Source organism: Leopardus geoffroyi, chromosome A3 (assembly GCF_018350155.1).
Source record: "Leopardus geoffroyi isolate Oge1 chromosome A3, O.geoffroyi_Oge1_pat1.0, whole genome shotgun sequence".
Lineage (NCBI taxonomy): Eukaryota > Metazoa > Chordata > Mammalia > Carnivora > Felidae > Leopardus > Leopardus geoffroyi.
In genome coordinates, this window is record NC_059336.1 from 85,515,250 (window position 1) to 85,532,153 (window position 16,904).

Sequence of the window (16,904 nt, forward strand, 5' to 3'; positions counted from 1 at the left end):
GGGTAAATGCAACAGAAGGGGGGGGGGGAGGGGGGGTAAAGGGGGGTGGGGGTAAAGGAGACATGGGTGTAGTATGTTTACATGGGATGGCCAGGAACATCGTTGGGAGCCAGGACATATTTGAACAGACTTGGAGGCATTAGCTGTGCAGGATCTGGCAGGGGAGACCATACAAAGGCCCACAGCAGAAGTAAGCCCAAAGATCCAGGAACCACAGGACGCGAAGGCAGCTGGAAGCAGAAGAAGGGTAAGTAGTAAAGGCATAATGAGGAAAGGCTTTGTAGGTCCTTGTAATGACTTGTGTTTTTAACCAGTGATAAAGCAGATTTATCTTATGGCCTATAGTCAAATACCAAACATCAATTTACCATTTTTTTTTTTTTTTAAATCAAAAGAATGAAAAAAAAGACTACCTAATGGACAAAACACTACCTAATGGCTGTGGGAGCCCAACAAAGATGACTGGGAGTACACTCAAGCAAGTTTCAAATATTTTATTTTCTTATTCATACAGTATGAAGTTTTCTAAAGATCCCACAACATGACGTTTCATGCAGAAGAAAAAACTAAACATTCAACATAAACCCCTCCCCCACCCCCACTAAAAACGAAAAAGAAAAAAAAAAACCCTCATTCCCCAGTAAGGAAATAATGTTTGCACTATTTTTCTGTAACGCCAGCCAAGATATGCACAAGCAAGAGAAATAGAAAGCATTTGCTAAAATATTTGTAACAAATACTTATGTACAAAAAATTCACAAAAGACTAGTTCCCCCTTGAAGCAGAGCACATGGCAGTTGACACTGGAACAGATCAAACCACTGGCTGGGAGTATAAGCCACGTACTGATCCAGAGGAAGAAAGTTACATGTAGTGGAGATTCTCAGTTTGAACATTAACATTTCCAAAGTTTGGCAACATTATCTTTTAAAATTATGCAAATTATGTAAACAAGAGGTACATTTTAAATTGATCTACATGCAAAACTCCATGTCATGCAAAGACACCAAGCACCGGGATTTTTCTCTCACAGACAGAGCCCATGATGTGCAGCACTCAGTTGAAGGAACAGCGATGGCAGGCAGGCGTGCCCAATTTAAGATTCATTTACTTTGATTCAACCTGCCCTTTTCCACTCATGATTATGAAACTGGTTTTCTAGAAAAACTACATAGGGGAAGACTACTTTCCTAGAAAGCTAACCAAAATGTTCTCTTCCAGCCAATAGTACCTTTGCAGAAAAGGGAAGGGATAATATCAAGTGGTGGAACATGATACACTACTTTTATATCACACATTTCTTCAGTTATCATCCATTACAAATATGGGCAAATCAAGAAAGGAAACCACCATGCACTCTCTATGCCTTGTGGTAAAGAAACAGGAGAGGTATAAATTTTGGTACAATTTTGCTCTTCTGTGGCATACAGAGATTAAAAAGACTTCTTCCATTTAAATCACCAATCTGTGTGGGTGTTTAGATATGTACATGCACATTAAATATCACCAATTTTCCAGATTAGCTGCAAGTTTTCTGCAACGGAAAAGAAATTTACGGTTCAAACAGAAGTTTAATGACAAACTGTTTACCCATGTAATGAAACAAATGAATGGATATCCTAAGTAGTCCATGATTACTTCAGGTATTCTTCATTGAGTAATGTCTTAAGATAAATCGTGATTGCCTCAGCTTCCGGCTTTTCCACAACTGGTAACTTACATTTAACTCAGGGACATTTAAGAAAGGAAAATGGCTCCTCGTTCAGAAGTAACAACGAAGCAGCCGTGAGCTTGGTGCGGTTCCTGCCGGAACACAAGGAGGAGCTCTTGGCGGCAGCACTGCACTGTACTTTCTCCTCAGGCAGAGATGCAGTAGAGCTGCTCAGCAACGAGACCTAGTCCCTGGAAATCTATTCATAGGTATAAAGAAAATTACAGACTCCTCTGTTACAAAAATGTAATTAAGGTAAGTAATAGGACGTTAACAAATGCTTTGTCAATCTCTCAAAGGAGAAAGCACAGGAAAAGGAAAATAGCTGGCCTAACACCCGGCTCAAATTGTACAACTTTCTATCTATATATAAAACTGTGTGAAATAAAAGTAAGGATGTTTTATGTTCTGCTTGGCACTTTTGTACTCTATCATTTTGCTTCTGAATCAAGTATATTAAATTAAAGCCAACCTACACATATAGAAAGCTACATATATCTATATATAAATATTTACATATGTATATATAGATACTTTCTTGTTATAAAAGATGAAGAAAAATAAATTAAAAAGCCAACCCCTTCCCTTTCTTCACCACATTGATATGCTCTTTTCATGCTGCTGTCCTTCAGACTTTAAAGTGCTACACTGAGTTATTGAGAGAATAAGAGTTCAATAACACTTAGTTGGCTTCATGAGGCTCGTGTTGGAAAATGTGGCTTCACAGAGAAAAATACTTCCATTTAAATACACAGAGAGCATTGCTGGACGTCTTGAGCAGATCTTCAGAGATGGAGAAGAAAGCAAAAGTGTTGGGTGGTACTCTTTAGAAAAAGAGTCACACATCTACCACCATCTTTTTGTGGATATCTAGGCCACCTACAACCTGCAACAGATAGGAACAAATCAAGCTTAACCACGTTTGAAAATTCCTTGTTACTAGTCTGACCACCTTAACCAAATTACAATTTAAGGGGCTCCTGGGTGGCTCAGTCAGTTGAGTGTCCAATTTCGGCTCAGGTCATGATCTCACAGCTCATGAGTTCGAGCCCCGCGTCAAGCTCTGGTGCTGACAGCTCAGAGCCTGGAGCCTGCTTCGGATTCTGCCTCCCTCTCTCTCCACCCCTCCCCCACTCATACTCTCTCTCAAAAATAAACATAAAAAAAAAACCCTATAATTTAAAAAACAATACTACTTTAACCATTTTCAGAAGCTGGCTTTTGAGGTTTGGGTTTTTTTAAACCTGTATTGCCTCTAGGTAAGGGCTTTCTCTCAGGATAACAGGCATTTTCTTGTGTTCTAGGACAATGGTTGGCAAAGTTAAAAGGCCAGATAAGAAGTGTTATAGGCTTTGTAGGCCACATATAATTTCTCTTGGCATTTTCCTCTCCCACTTTTTTTTTTACAAATGTAAAAAACTGTTCTAAGCTCAAAGACCTACAAAACAGGCCACGGGAAGGATTTGACCCATTTTGGTTTGCTAACCCCTACACTAAGGTAGTTTAATATTAAATAATAACCAGATGTTAGCATAAAAATTATCCTCAAAACCCAACTTGTCAGTCCATTCTAGAAGGCATTATAAAAATACCAAATAAAAACTTCTGCACATTTTCTCATGGGCTTCATTCAGTACATGTAGAATTGTTACAGAAATCTCAGTGAATAAATGACATGGTAATCTAAAAGTGTAATTACCTGTATTATTATTAAATATAACCTACATAAGGAAAATACGTAAGTCATAAATGTTCATAGCTTGAATTTTCCCAGTGTAAATACCCAAGTAGCTAAGCACCCAGATCATTTTCAGCAGTCTTCCGCGGCCCCCTTCCAGCACTAGCCATCTCCTTCCTCCTGCCCTACCCGCGCCCCCCCCCCCACACCCACCCACTACTGTGACTTTAACAACATGGATTAGTTTGGTTTGTTTTTGTACATTTTAAAATGAAATTTCTTTCATATCTGGCTTGTTTCACCCGACAGGTTTTTGAGATTAATCCATGTTGTTGTGTATAACTGCATCTGTATTATTTTTGAATTTAACCTAAAATTTTTATTTCAAAAATAAAGCTTGAATAGCCAATTAGCTCTACAACTTCTATGAAAACAGCAGTTTGCTACCCTGCCTTCGTTCTCTATTTTCTTTTACACAGAGATAATCATTTAGGATTTTCAGGTAATATTCAGTATTTCCCTACAGGTCTGCAAATAACATTCCTGCATTGCCTTCTCTTGGATACTCACCACCACGCGCCCCACCCCCCACCCCCAACACACACACAATCTATTCCTCATGTTTTCCAGACTCATTACTTCACCCTCTCCAATCTCCCACTACAGTGGAGGAGTCTGAACAGAGTAGGGAGATCTAGTGTTCTGAATGCTTTTTAAACAGACTTCAAGCAACTGTTTTTAGTCTTGCCTTTATCCCCATTTTCACTTAATTTTTTTTTACATTTATTTATTTTTGAGAGACAGCACAGGTGGGGGAGGGGCAGAGAAAGAATGAGACACAGAATCAGAATCAGGCTCCAGGCTCTAAACTGTCAGCAAAGCCCGATGCAGGGCTCAAACTCACAACCCATGAGATCATGACCTGAGCCGAAGTCAGAGGCCCAACCAACTGAGCCACCCCTCCACTTTCACTTATCTTATGCTACCAATTTCTGAGCCTTTCAGGGATTCTGCATTATATACCAAGTTGCCGCTCAGCTTTACAAGCTGATAGCTCAGAATTCATTTTTTCTATTAAGTCAGTTTACAGAGTTTTAAATTGTCTAGTTGCTATCCTCCCTACTATTCTCTTTGTCCTGTGGGTTCAAAACCTTTACTTTTTAATCCGTTTAATTTCAATGGAGTTTGGAGAGGAAAGCAAAAATAAATAATCTGACTCTTGAACAACAACAGGGGTTGGAGATATCAACCCCGCTATGCAGTAAAAAAGTCACATAGAACTTTTGGCTCTCCCAAAATTTAACCAATAGCCCACTGTTAACCAGAAGCCTCATGAATAACAATTAACACTATTTTGTGTATGCATTACATACTACATTCTTACAATAAAGCTAGAAAAAAAATAAAACATTAACACAAAAAAACATGTGCAGTACTTCACTGAAAAGAAAAAATAGCATATAAGTGGACATGTGCAGTTCAAACCCATGTTTTTCAAGGGTCAGCTGTACAAGCATTCAGTTCAACCTGCCAACTTTAACACTGTCATCAATTGTTTCTATTTTCTTTGTATGTTTAAGTATTCTGAAATTTTTAAAGGAGGGAGACAAGCATGTGATCTTTTAAAGTAACTTCCCATCTCTTTACTGCTATAGCTTGAGAAATCAGAATAAAAAGGACTCAATGAAGCCAAAGTTATGGACTCGATCAATGTTCAGAGAAGTTGGGTTTAAAGCACAAAAGTTTTTCTCCATCCCCAAACTACACTCCTCAAAAATACAAAAGCAATTTATCAAATACTGGAAATAAACTCAAAGCACAGCTTATGTCTTCAGCGTAAACAGCATCATACACATTTTAATTTTCTTCCAATGACAATTTATGTGTAATTTTAACTTACATTTTTATATTTACTAAATGGAATCTTCATCTATATACATCTCACATCACTGTAGGAAAGAGTTTTCCATTTTTGCTTTGTTCCCTCAATGCTCAGGATTTTTTTTTTTTTTTTTTTAATATTTATTTTGAAAGAGTGCAGGTGTGAACAGAGGAGGGGCAGAGAGAGAGGGAGAAAGAATCCCAAGCAGACTCTGCACTGCTGGAGCCACGCAGAACCCAGCGCAGGGCTCCATCTCATGAACTGTGAGATCATGACATGAGCTGAAATCAGGAGTCAGATGCTCAACTGACTGAGCCACCCAGGCACCCCTGAATTTCTTTTCTTTCCTTCTTTTGAAAACTGGCTACCTATGCTGACATGACCAGCCTGGTCCCACGGCACAATCTGACCACACTCCACACCAGTCTTTCCGTGATCTTTGGTAAAGAAGAAACAGAGGAGCAACATAAACCCTCCCGGCAGTACTACCAGGCAACAAAGTCTCCAATCTCAAGCCTAACCCTCTTCCAAAAAGACCCAGTCTGTTCTTTCAATTTTAGAGCATCACCCTACTTTTTGAAACACACAGTATTCCCTTGAGAGCAAGGAAGCTACTTAAAGGATAATGTGAACTTCTACTTCAATGCCACAGTAACAACTTTAGTCCTTACATAACACACAAGCAGTCATTAGTTTTTCCTTGTATGGTCTAAATAAAAAATGAAAAGGGAGGAAGGAAATCTTGCCACAGTAGCATCCAATCGTAACTGAAAAACTTTAAAACTTTTTTCTTTCTTATCTTCGCCTCTCCTCTGGATTCTCTGGTCTTTCTAGCTTGCAGTTAAAACTCCTTATTATATGTATCAAAAGGCTAGTATCTTTGCTTTGGCAAAGTAGAGAAAGAAGCTGAGCGGCTGTGTTCCTGTTTGGAAGCACTGAGTGGTGGCAAATCCATCAGTAGCTTGGGAGAGGGGACAGGGGAGGAATCACCATTTACACTGCCTAGCTGATGAGTCTAACATGCATAGGCACTCCACTTCTGTTGTCCTCATGAAGCCAAACTTCTGGATTCCTAGCTGAAACCGCATCAACACCTACCCTCCACAAGTGTTTTCAAACATATTTATTTTTAAATGAACCTTAAGAATATGCCCTGTTTGTAATGTGGGGGACTACCAACAATAAGTTATTAGTATAAGTAAAATGGTACTAGCATTAGGGTGTATTACCAGATAATCACTGGGAACAGGAATTCTTGAGAATAATAATGGTTAGTTATTAACAGTTACCATAAGGAATATTTCAAAACTTTGAATATGGGCAATTAGGTAAAATCAAATACTGTATATAAATTTCTAGGGCAAATAAGTATAAGGAACTCTCTATTAAGTAGTTTTATAAATGCTTTTAAAACCTAACTTTTGGGGGCGCCTGGGTGGCGCAGTCGGTTAAGCGTCCGACTTCAGCCAGGTCACGATCTCGCGGTTCGTGAGTTCGAGCCCCGCGTCGGGCTCTGGGCTGATGGCTCAGAGCCTGGAGCCTGTTTCCGATTCTGTGTCTCCCTCTCTCTCTGCCCCTCCCCCGTTCATGCTCTGTCTCTCTCTATCCCAAAAATAAATAAACGTTGAAAAAAAAATTAAAAAAAAAGCAACAACAACAAAAAAAAAAACCTAACTTTTGAAGAACCAGCTCTTTTGTACTCACAGCACAGAATTCTTCAAAGGATATTCTTCCATCTCCATCCTTATCTGCATTTATTATGGTTTTGTCTACAATTTGCTGTAACTGTGTATCTTTCAGATTGTTCCCCACCATCATCTTCAGCACCTGGAAGAGTTCCCCGTTGGAAATATAGCCATCTTTATCCATGTCATAGATACGGAAAGCAACTAAAAAAAAGAGTAAGGAAAATCAATGGCAGTTGTAAGGCAATCACAAGTAAATACCTTCAATGAAGAAGAAAACAGTGAGTTGTCAAACATCTAGTCTAGAATTATAACTATGAAGATGGCTCCTTCTCACATTTGATCTTGCCTCTAGGGGCAGTTACACAGCTGGTTAAAAGTATGGGCTCTTGGGGCGCCTGGGTGGCTCAATCGGTTAAGCGTCCGACTTCGGCTCAGGTCATGATCTCACGGTCTGTAAGTTCGAGCCCCGCATCGGGCTCTGTGCTGACAGCTCAGAGCCTGGAGCCCATTTCAGATTCTGTGTCTCCCTCTCTCTCTGACCCTCCCCCATTCATGCTCTGTCTCTCTCTGTCTCTAAAATAAATAAACATTAAAAAATTAAAAATAAAGAAAAAAAAGTATGGGCTCTGGAGTCAAGAGTGCTTGGGCCAATTAGCATACCTAAAGAAAAGTTATTTATCCTTGCTAAGCTTCAGTTTCTATACATAAAATTGGGACTAGTAACAGTTCCAACTTCCCAGGTTCTTTATAGAGTACTTTATAACTGGCATATAATACATGTAAAAAATTGCTTAGAACAGTGTCTGAAACATGGCAAAAGTTCAACTGCTATTACTGTTATTCTCATTTATATTAAGAGTTAATTTACAAAAGATGTTTGCATATATCCTGTGCCTCAGAGAACTATTACTGAATAAAATGTCTAATTAAGAGCTGAATAACTTACAAAGGTACAGATGTTCACTGTGATAGAGGGTGCCTACATAAACCAAAAGAGTGGACTTCTGGCTAAATATGTATATAAACTAAGTTCACCTAATGACATTAGAACATTTCTTCCCACTTTCATCAACAAATTTCTTATCCAAGACAAGCAGTTTATATAGCTGTTTTAACTAGAAGGAAATTTTCTTTCTATCCAACTAAAAAGCAACAATGACATCATTAGAATATACTAGTTGCAAAGAGCCTAAAAGGATTTTCTCCAGAATATACAATTTCTGTTACATATACTAAGAATCTAGAAAAAGTCATCTTTTAGAATATTTCTAAAAAAGGAGTTTATAATGTAGTATGGGGTAGTAGTGGTATAAGAGGAAGAATGAATTCAGTAAAGAAAAATACTTACACCTCAACTTCTGTTCCTTATCTCCTTTGACACTGAACTGAGAGACTCCCTCAATGAATTCTGAATAAGAACAGAAAGTGTTTACAAATCAGAAGTTTCATTTTTTTTATACAGGAAAATACATAATACCCCCCCACACACAAAAACTTAACATATCCATAAAAGAATATTTTTTTTGCTGCAAAAGAAAATATTACAAAGCAGTGTTTTAAACTGAAAGTGCCGAATTTGAAATTTCAACAAACAAGGTTCTATGTATTTTTTTAAATATCCAAACTTTCAGTTCTCTAAGGTCAAATCAATTTGAGCAATATTTCTTAAGTAACATACAGCTTACCACTAAAAAACAATTCTTTAAGCTATTTAATGCTTTCTTTTTGGAATGGAACTATAAAAGAGGGGTTTTTTAAAAGATCACAGTGGCACCTGGCTGGCTCAGTAGGCGGAGCATGCGACTCCTGGTCTCAAGGTTGTAAGCTGGAACCCCATACTGGGTGCAGAGATGACTTAAAAACAAAATCCTGGGGCGCTTGGATGGCTCAGTTTGCTTGAGCGTCCAACTGCAGCTCAGGTCAAGGTCTCACAGTTCAGGAGTTTGAGCCCCACATCAGGCTCCATCTCTATGTGTCAGCTGCAGAGCCCACTTAGGATCCTCTGTCCGCCTCTCTCTGCAGCTTCCCTGCTTGCTCTCTTTCTCTCAAAAATAAACATTTCAACATAAAATAAAAATATTTAAAAAACACAAAATCTTACAAGTGTTAAAAAAAAGATTATACATTGTTTTGTTTCTTCCGTTTGTTAAGTAATTTTCTCTGCCCAGTGTGGGGCTTGAACTCACGATCTCACGATCGAAGTCTCATGCTCTTCTGAGCCAGCAAGCACCCCCCCGACTGTTTTGCCAGAACAAAAATAATTTTGAATTTCTGGTCCCAAAATTCAGACTCATTTAAATAAAGTGTTGGAAGCCTCGTGAAAATGATCATTTTTCTTCACTGCCTGTTTAACATTAAATCTATCATAAAATCTGTTTTAGATCCTCCTTCACTTAAAACTCAGTTCCTGGAACTAAAATAACAAAGTCTGTTGATGACAAAGTATAGAATCAAATATAAACTTATGTACCATGGTAATATTAGCAAAATCACTATTGTTTTATGTAAAATTCTAGATTAAAATAACCCTGTGTAAAATGCTCATCTCCTTATTACTACAGTTTATTTTTTATTGCTTAGTATAAGTCTCATTCTTTAAATAAAGTTTCTAAAAATGCAGTTCTAACATGTTTCCCAAAATAAGATTAACTTTCCAAAAACAAAGGAAATAGATAAATTTGATCATATATGAACCAAGCGGTAAAAGATCTTTTACTTATTAGTTCATTAAGGTTCATATACCACACGTTTCAAGAATTTAACATTATTATAAGATCACCAATAAACACATTTTTAAAAAACTAAATTTTCAGACATTTTCATACACAGAACTATAAGACTAGTTATAGATTACCTAACTTGTTAAATTAAAAAACTTTCTTACCTTTAAAGTCTACTTCTCCATTCCCATCTGTGTCAAATATATCTATTACTCGCTGTACTAAAGGATTCTGTTGTAACTCAGGCAGAGACATGAACTCTTCCACACTCAAAGAACCAGAATTGTCCAAATCGAGCTTCTTAAATCTCTTTCCTAGCCTTTTAATTTCATCAGCATCAACTAAAAACAAACCAAAAGAGGTGGCAAGATTTACAAAATGATTTTATGAGAATTATATGGGAAAAAAATCCAGCAGTTAATCAAAGTTTGAGTTTAATTAAAAGTTACATATTCTATTGGTTAATTGCCTGTAACAGAAAAGTACATGGTATTTTTATTTGGTTACCTTTTTGTTTGCCTGCCCCTGCCATAACATACGCAAACCAACTGTATATGCACCAAGATATTATAGGATTGCAATGCTAAGCCGATCATGGAGTCAGGTGATTCCTACTAGGCAGGCTAAACCAATCTCTGTTCTGTACCAAAGCATCTTTCACTTATTTTTTTCAAGTTTGATTTCCTTCTAATAGTTCATGGTTTGAACATGGTTCAAAATTAAAGCCTCCCTCCTATCCCACCCTGTAGACATCCAATTCCCCTCCTTAGAGGCAAAGTTGCCAGTTTCTTGAGTATTCTTCCAGAGATACTCTTAGCAAGTATGAGCAAATAAAATACCGCTTTTATGTTTTTTAACCAAAAGAACCACAGCTAACAAAATTCACTTAAGAAATGTTTGCATTAGTTTGTAATTACTCTGTAAAAATTCAGTATCCAGTCTCTAATATGCATATGCATTCTTGAAAGATTTTTTTCTTCTAAATTACATTACTGTCTTCATTCCTTTAAGAAATCAAATTCATACAAATAATTTTAATCTTGGTAACAGAAATAATACAAATATATTAAAAGAAAATTAAGTCAAATGTTATGCTGCCCATGGGTATACATGTATTATGGCGCACGGTATTAGAGACCGAGACTGCAAACTTCTTGAAAGTTCGAATATATGGCATTCTCACTATAAGAACTTAAAAGTTAAAGATTTTTTAAATATAAAAATATTATGTTAAAGTGAAATAAAACCTGTATCTGCACTACAAAGTACAGACGATACAACTAACTACCAGATGCTGCTCTAATATGAAGTAGTTCATATGCAGCTGGTAAAGGGAGTCATAAGAGCTGGTTTGTGAGTCAACAGAGCACAGAAATGTCACTGGTTCATAGGGATTTTTCCTAGTTCGTTCTGAAGGGAAAAAGTGGACACGTTTTCTCAAAGAACAAGTCTTAATAAAATAAAATCTTAAGAAAAAAGGTGAAAACAAATGCCTTCCTTTACAGAAAACAGCAAGTTTAGTAGCTTCAGGAACTTCAAAAGTCTTTCCAACACTGTTCTATGGTGAAAAGGGTACAAATGAACCAGCTGCAAAGATAATTCCTCATCTCTCCACCTCTCCCACCACCAAGCCTCAAAAAGCATTTAACAAAGGGACTGTACCACGACTCATTACTTAATTTTTACAAAATTAGTTTCTGCTAAAGCAGCTGCCCTCAAGGACCTGGAGGAAGGTCCAAAATAGGAAGCTCGAGTCCTAGTTTAAGGCTAATAAATGAATAGCTATGGTGCTTAATACAAATGCCAGAGGCTATTTATGCTAAAATTTTTAAGACCGTGATCGTTTTCTAAGTACTCTGCTACAAAGCTGCATACTTGAGTCTACCCAAACCCAAACCATACTTTCCCAACATGTGAGTCTGCAGCATTTGAGGTTTTCAATACATACATTTTACTGTAACAGAAATGCCTTTATGTTAATGATTCAACTGAACATTGCTTCAAATAGCAAAACACACATATATACCTACAATAATCCAATCAAAACTGAAATACGCACCTCATAAACACATCAACTACAAATAACCTTTTTTTGTCCCTTTTATTCTTTAATGAACAGATGATAAAAGCAACTGTTCAAATAAACCTTATTTTCTTATTTTCCATGATGAAACTGGATATCCTCACTCCTGGGAGGAAAATTTAATAAACCTTAAGTCCCTTAAATGCTTTTCATTTATTTATTTACCTGTCTTCCCCACCTCAGACCAGAGTCCACGACCTTTCACTGGTGTTCTGTACACTGCATATAAAAGGTACTCAATAAATGTTTTAAATGAGTTTTAATTCTAAGTGTTTCAGATTTAAAACTTACTCATCAAAACGCCATCAGAATTTAGAGTAAAACTCGACTTAACCTACCAGACACCAATCAGCGGATCTTTCAGAACAGTTTCTCCAAGTTCATAGTTTTTGCTGAAAGCTACTCTCCCTCTCCATACCAAGGATGAGTTAACTTTTTCCAGTAATCTTTAGTTTTGCCTTACAACCACAAACCAGAAAAGGTGATGAGGAAACTGAACATAATGGATGACTAAAATACACTGTAAGTGGAAAAGGAAAGACAACGTGTCCCCAAAGAGCATCTCATTTAGAGTAACTCTAGAGTGTACCATTAATTGGAAAGAGCAAAGGCAGAACTGTAGTGCCATAACCTTATAGAAACTGTTAGATTCCACTTACTAATGCTATGATATAAACATGATAACAGTTTTATAAAGTCACATTCTGAAACTGAAAGCGAGGTGAAGGACTATCTTCAATTACCTGGAAAACCCCACTAATCCAAAAGCATTCCAGTCTTGACAGATGAACAAGGAATATTAAGAATAAAGATGAATCATAAATCAAATATATTTCTTTACACTGCCAACAGTAATCTTTCTAAAAATCACATTCAGCCAAATTGCTAGCTCTCATGCTTAAAAATGTGTAGTGGCTTTCTAACACGCTCAGGATACAAAGTCTAAAGCCCTTGACAATATTTAGCCTCAATTTAAATTTCCATCCTTCTCTTTCCCATCTTTACTTTAGCTACAATGCTCTTGGCACAATTCTTCTATAGCATAAAGTTCATGCCTCCATTTCCTTATATACCCTCTGCTGGAATGTCCTTCCCTGAACTCTCTGATCATGAGACTCATACCAATTTCTGATTTAAAAAGGGGGGAGACTGGGGTGCCTGGGTGGCTCAGTTGGTTAAGCGTCTGACTCTTGGTCTCAGCTCAGGTCACGATCTCGTGGTTCGTGAGTTCAAGCCCCGCACCAGGCTCTGCACTGACAACATGGAGCTTGCTTGGGATTCTCTCTCCTTCTCTCTCTGTCCCTCCCCCACTTGCTTGCTCTCTCAAAAATAAACATTAAAAAAAAGCTTTAAAAAATGGGGGGAATTAACTGTATATCCTGTAGTTATGAGTATCATTAACTCATTCTCTGGCACAAGCCCTTTAAACATTTTTTTTTTATTTTTTTTTTAACGTTTATTTATTTTTGAGACAGAAAGAGACAGAGCATGAACGGGGGAGGGGCAGAGAGAGAGGGAGACACAGAATCTGAAGCAGGCTCCAGGCTCTGAGCCATCAGCCCAGAGCCCGACGCGGGGCTCGAACTCACGGACCGCAAGATTGTGACCTGAGTTGAAGTCGGATACTTAACTGACTGAGCCACCCAGGCGCCCCTTAAAACAACATTTTAAAAGACATTTTCTGTCTTTTGCTTTAAATAGCTTGTGAAATATTACAAAATAGTTGATACCTATTCTGGATGAGTAGTTACAACTTTCCTTAAAGGCAAAGCAATGTGCCAGTGACAAATGGCTTTTTAAAAAGCCCCAGAAATAAAACATGGAGGGAATGACCTCTATCTAATCTTCTGTTCACCACCATTTGCACATACCCCATGCAGCCAAAACTCACCTTGGGATTTACTTTAGGAAGACAGTGTAATTTGAAAGTAGGCAATATCTATTCTCCAACCACCCATTTATTTCCTCCTTTCTGTCCCTTCCTTCCTGCCTGGATTACAATAATAAGTAAGACACAGACTAGATTCTCAGTACTGTGAGGCTAGCTGAACAACTGGAGGAATCTATACTAAATAATTCCAGTATTTTTAAATGGTTAACATGGAAGGCAATGCCATAAATATCTTTTAAAGCTAAAATCTAAGAAAGCTAGCTTTCAACAACAAATGGTAAAAACAGTTATTTTAGGTATGGAACAAAGTGATGAATTTGGCCATTACTGTCACCAGAGAAGCAGTTATTCAGCACTTCCACTTGCCAGCATTGTAGACCAGATGTGTTGCAGGATTAAATGTGTGCTAAAGCATAAAACAGAATCTCGATTCTTGAAGTATCAGCATACGTCAATCTCATACAGATTAGGCACAGATCTCTGAAGTAGATTAAACCCATCTTGGTAGTACCATTAAACGTTTCAGATCTGCACTTGGTACAAGTCAAATACTAAAGAACAAATTCCAACTTTTGGTAGCAACTTTGATCAAAGATTTTTCCTACTCCCTTAAAACAGATGGACAAGGGGGGAAAAAAACAAACCTCACCCTCTTGACTCATCTTGTGACTCAGAGATACTCTCTTTCATATGTTTTGCCAAGTTAAAACTCGTTATTTTTCTACTTTTTGTAAGGACGCCTTTGGAAGGACTATCGCTTTTAATAGTTGAAAAAGCCTACATAGTCAATTTATTACAAAGCACTAAAATAAAGAATCTTATAAAGTAATTGTATCATTCTCTAATATTTAAGAAAGACATTAAAAGCTGAATTTTTTTGTCTGAGTTTACGAAATATAAAGTTATTAATAAGGAATTGATGGATTGCTTACACAGAAAACACCAATTAAACTGTTGAGACCTTACTGAAGATCAATGCACCCTGACTATACTCAGGGATAAAGGTGAAAGAAATCTAGATGGTTACTCATTTTAACAAGTGATTTCAAGAATCTCATCAACACATAAAATAATAATTAAGAATCTGCTTTTAGAGAGCTCATTTTGCTACAGTAAATTTTATTTTTTGCATTAAGATATTTTTTAAGTTTTTAATTCCAGTATAGTTAACATAGTGGTATATTAGTTCCAGGTGTACAATACAGTGATTCAACAATTCCATACATCACCCAGGGCTCATCACAAACAAGTGCCCTCCTTGATCTCCATCACCTATTTAACCTATCAACCCACCTACATTCTCTCTGCTTCTCTACAGTGAAGAATCTGTTTCTTGGTCTTTTTTTCCCCTTGCTCATTTGTTTCTTAAATTCCACATATAAGTGAAATCAAATGTCTTTCTCTCACTTAGTTCTTTTAGCATTATACTCTCTAGCTCCATCTATGTTGTGCAAATGGCAAGGTTTCATTTTTTTTTTTAGCCAAACAGTATTCCTCTGTATATACATACCATCTCTTCTTTATCCACTCATCTATCAATGGACACTTAGGGCTCCTTCCATAATTTAGCTATTGTAAATAATACTGCTATACACAGGGGTGCATGTTTCCCTTTGAAATACTCCCTTTGTATTTTGGGAGTTGATACCCAATAATGCAATTACTGTAGGGCAGTTCTATTTTTAACCTTTTGAAGAAACGACAAACTTTTCCTACAGTGCCTGCACGAGTTTGCATCCCCCCCCCCCCAATAGTACAAAAGGGTTCCTTCCTATTCCTCCACATCCTCATGAATACTTGTTGTTTCTTGTGTTTTTTTATTTTAGCCATTCTGGAAGGTGTGAGGTGATAGCTCATTGTACTTTGTATTTCCTTGATGATTAGTGATGTTGAGCATCTTCTCATGTATCTGTTGGCCATCTGGACGTCGTTTGGAGAAATGTCTGTTCATATCTTCTGCCCATTTTTAATTGGATTATTTGTTTTTTGGGGGGTGTTGAGCTGTATCAGTTCTTTGCATATTTTGGATACCAGCCCTTTATCAGATATGTCCTTTGCAAATATCTTCTCCAATTCAGTAGGCTGCTTTTTAGGTTGTGTTGTTTCCTTCGCTATGTCCAAGATTTTTATTTTGATGTAGTGGCAATAATTTCTTTTTGCTTTCATTTCCCTTGCCTTGGGAGACACATCTACAAAAATATACCATGACCAATGTCAGAAAAATTACTGCCTGTGTGCTCTCTTCTAGGATGTCTACAATTTCAGGTCTCACATTTAGGTCTTTAATCCATTTTGAATTTATTTTGTGTATGGTGTAAGAAAGTGGTCTAGTTTCATTCTTTTGCATGTTGCTGTCCAGTTTCCCAATACCATTTACTGAAAAGAGCTGCAGTAAGTTTTAATAAAAACTGTCAACTGGACATATTAATACTAGAATAATACTAAGAGACAGAAGGTTGCATATTCATTCATCACTCTCTCGGATGAAGAAAAACAACCATCTCCCTTCCTATTTTTTTCTCATTTAGAAAAAAGGAATGGGGCACCTGGGTGGCTCATTCAGTTAGGCATCCAACTTCAGCTCAAGGTCATGATCTCACAGTTCTTGAGTTTTTGCCTCACGTCAGGCTCTGTGCAGACAGCTCAGAGCCTGAAGCCTGCTTCGGATTCTGTGTCTCCCTCTCTCTCTGCCCTCCCCTGCTTATACTCTGTCTTGTCTGTGTGTGGGGGGGTGTCTCTCAAAAAAAAACAACAAAAAAAAAACATTACAACAAAATTTTTTTAAAGAAAACGAAAAAAGGAATAAAAGAGATTCCAAAATAGTATAGAAGACATCTAGGTCTCCAACTGTTAAAGCATTATTATTATTACTACATACACACCAAGCTACTACTCCACTGTTAGGGTTAAAAGAAAAACAACTTTGAAGTCTAAGCTCTTTTAGGTGATTCTGAGATTTCTCAAAATGAAAACAAAAAGAAATAAGCAGAATGGTAGAAAAATAAACTTTCTGCAAACTTTAGCCAATTCCCAGTAATTGTGTAGTACTCAACAGCAACAAGACTAATCCTTCTTGAGGAAATTCTTTTAAATAGTCAATTTATAGATAATTTACTATCTGTTAGTCTATTAATCATCTAATAACAAAAACAAAATAAATCAAGTTTTTTCAAATTCTTCTAGCAGTAACAATAATTTGTAAGAAACTAAATGTAGGATCCTGTTTAGAATCCTGGAAAAGAACTTTTCAG

The 16,904-nt window shown here is 37.1% G+C and overlaps 1 protein-coding gene across 2 annotated transcripts in view; it reads right to left on the reverse strand.

Annotated features, from left to right (window-relative positions):
- Positions 1-479: 479 nt before the first annotated feature.
- PPP3R1 (protein phosphatase 3 regulatory subunit B, alpha) overlaps positions 480-16,904 on the reverse strand; it is a 70,819-nt gene continuing 54,394 nt past the window's right edge. Inside the window, exons 3-6 of one of the 2 annotated variants that reach the window (XM_045446287.1) lie at positions 9,844-10,020; positions 8,308-8,367; positions 6,976-7,160; positions 480-2,597 (exon numbers count right to left, since the gene is read on the reverse strand). In XM_045446287.1, coding sequence (XP_045302243.1) covers positions 2,550-2,597; positions 6,976-7,160; positions 8,308-8,367; positions 9,844-10,020 — 470 coding nt within the window. In that variant the 3' untranslated portion in view covers positions 480-2,549. Of the gene's footprint in view, positions 2,598-3,615; positions 6,686-6,941; positions 7,161-8,307; positions 8,368-9,843; positions 10,021-16,904 lie in introns of those variants that run through there. The other variant, XM_045446286.1, reaches the window with a different exon arrangement.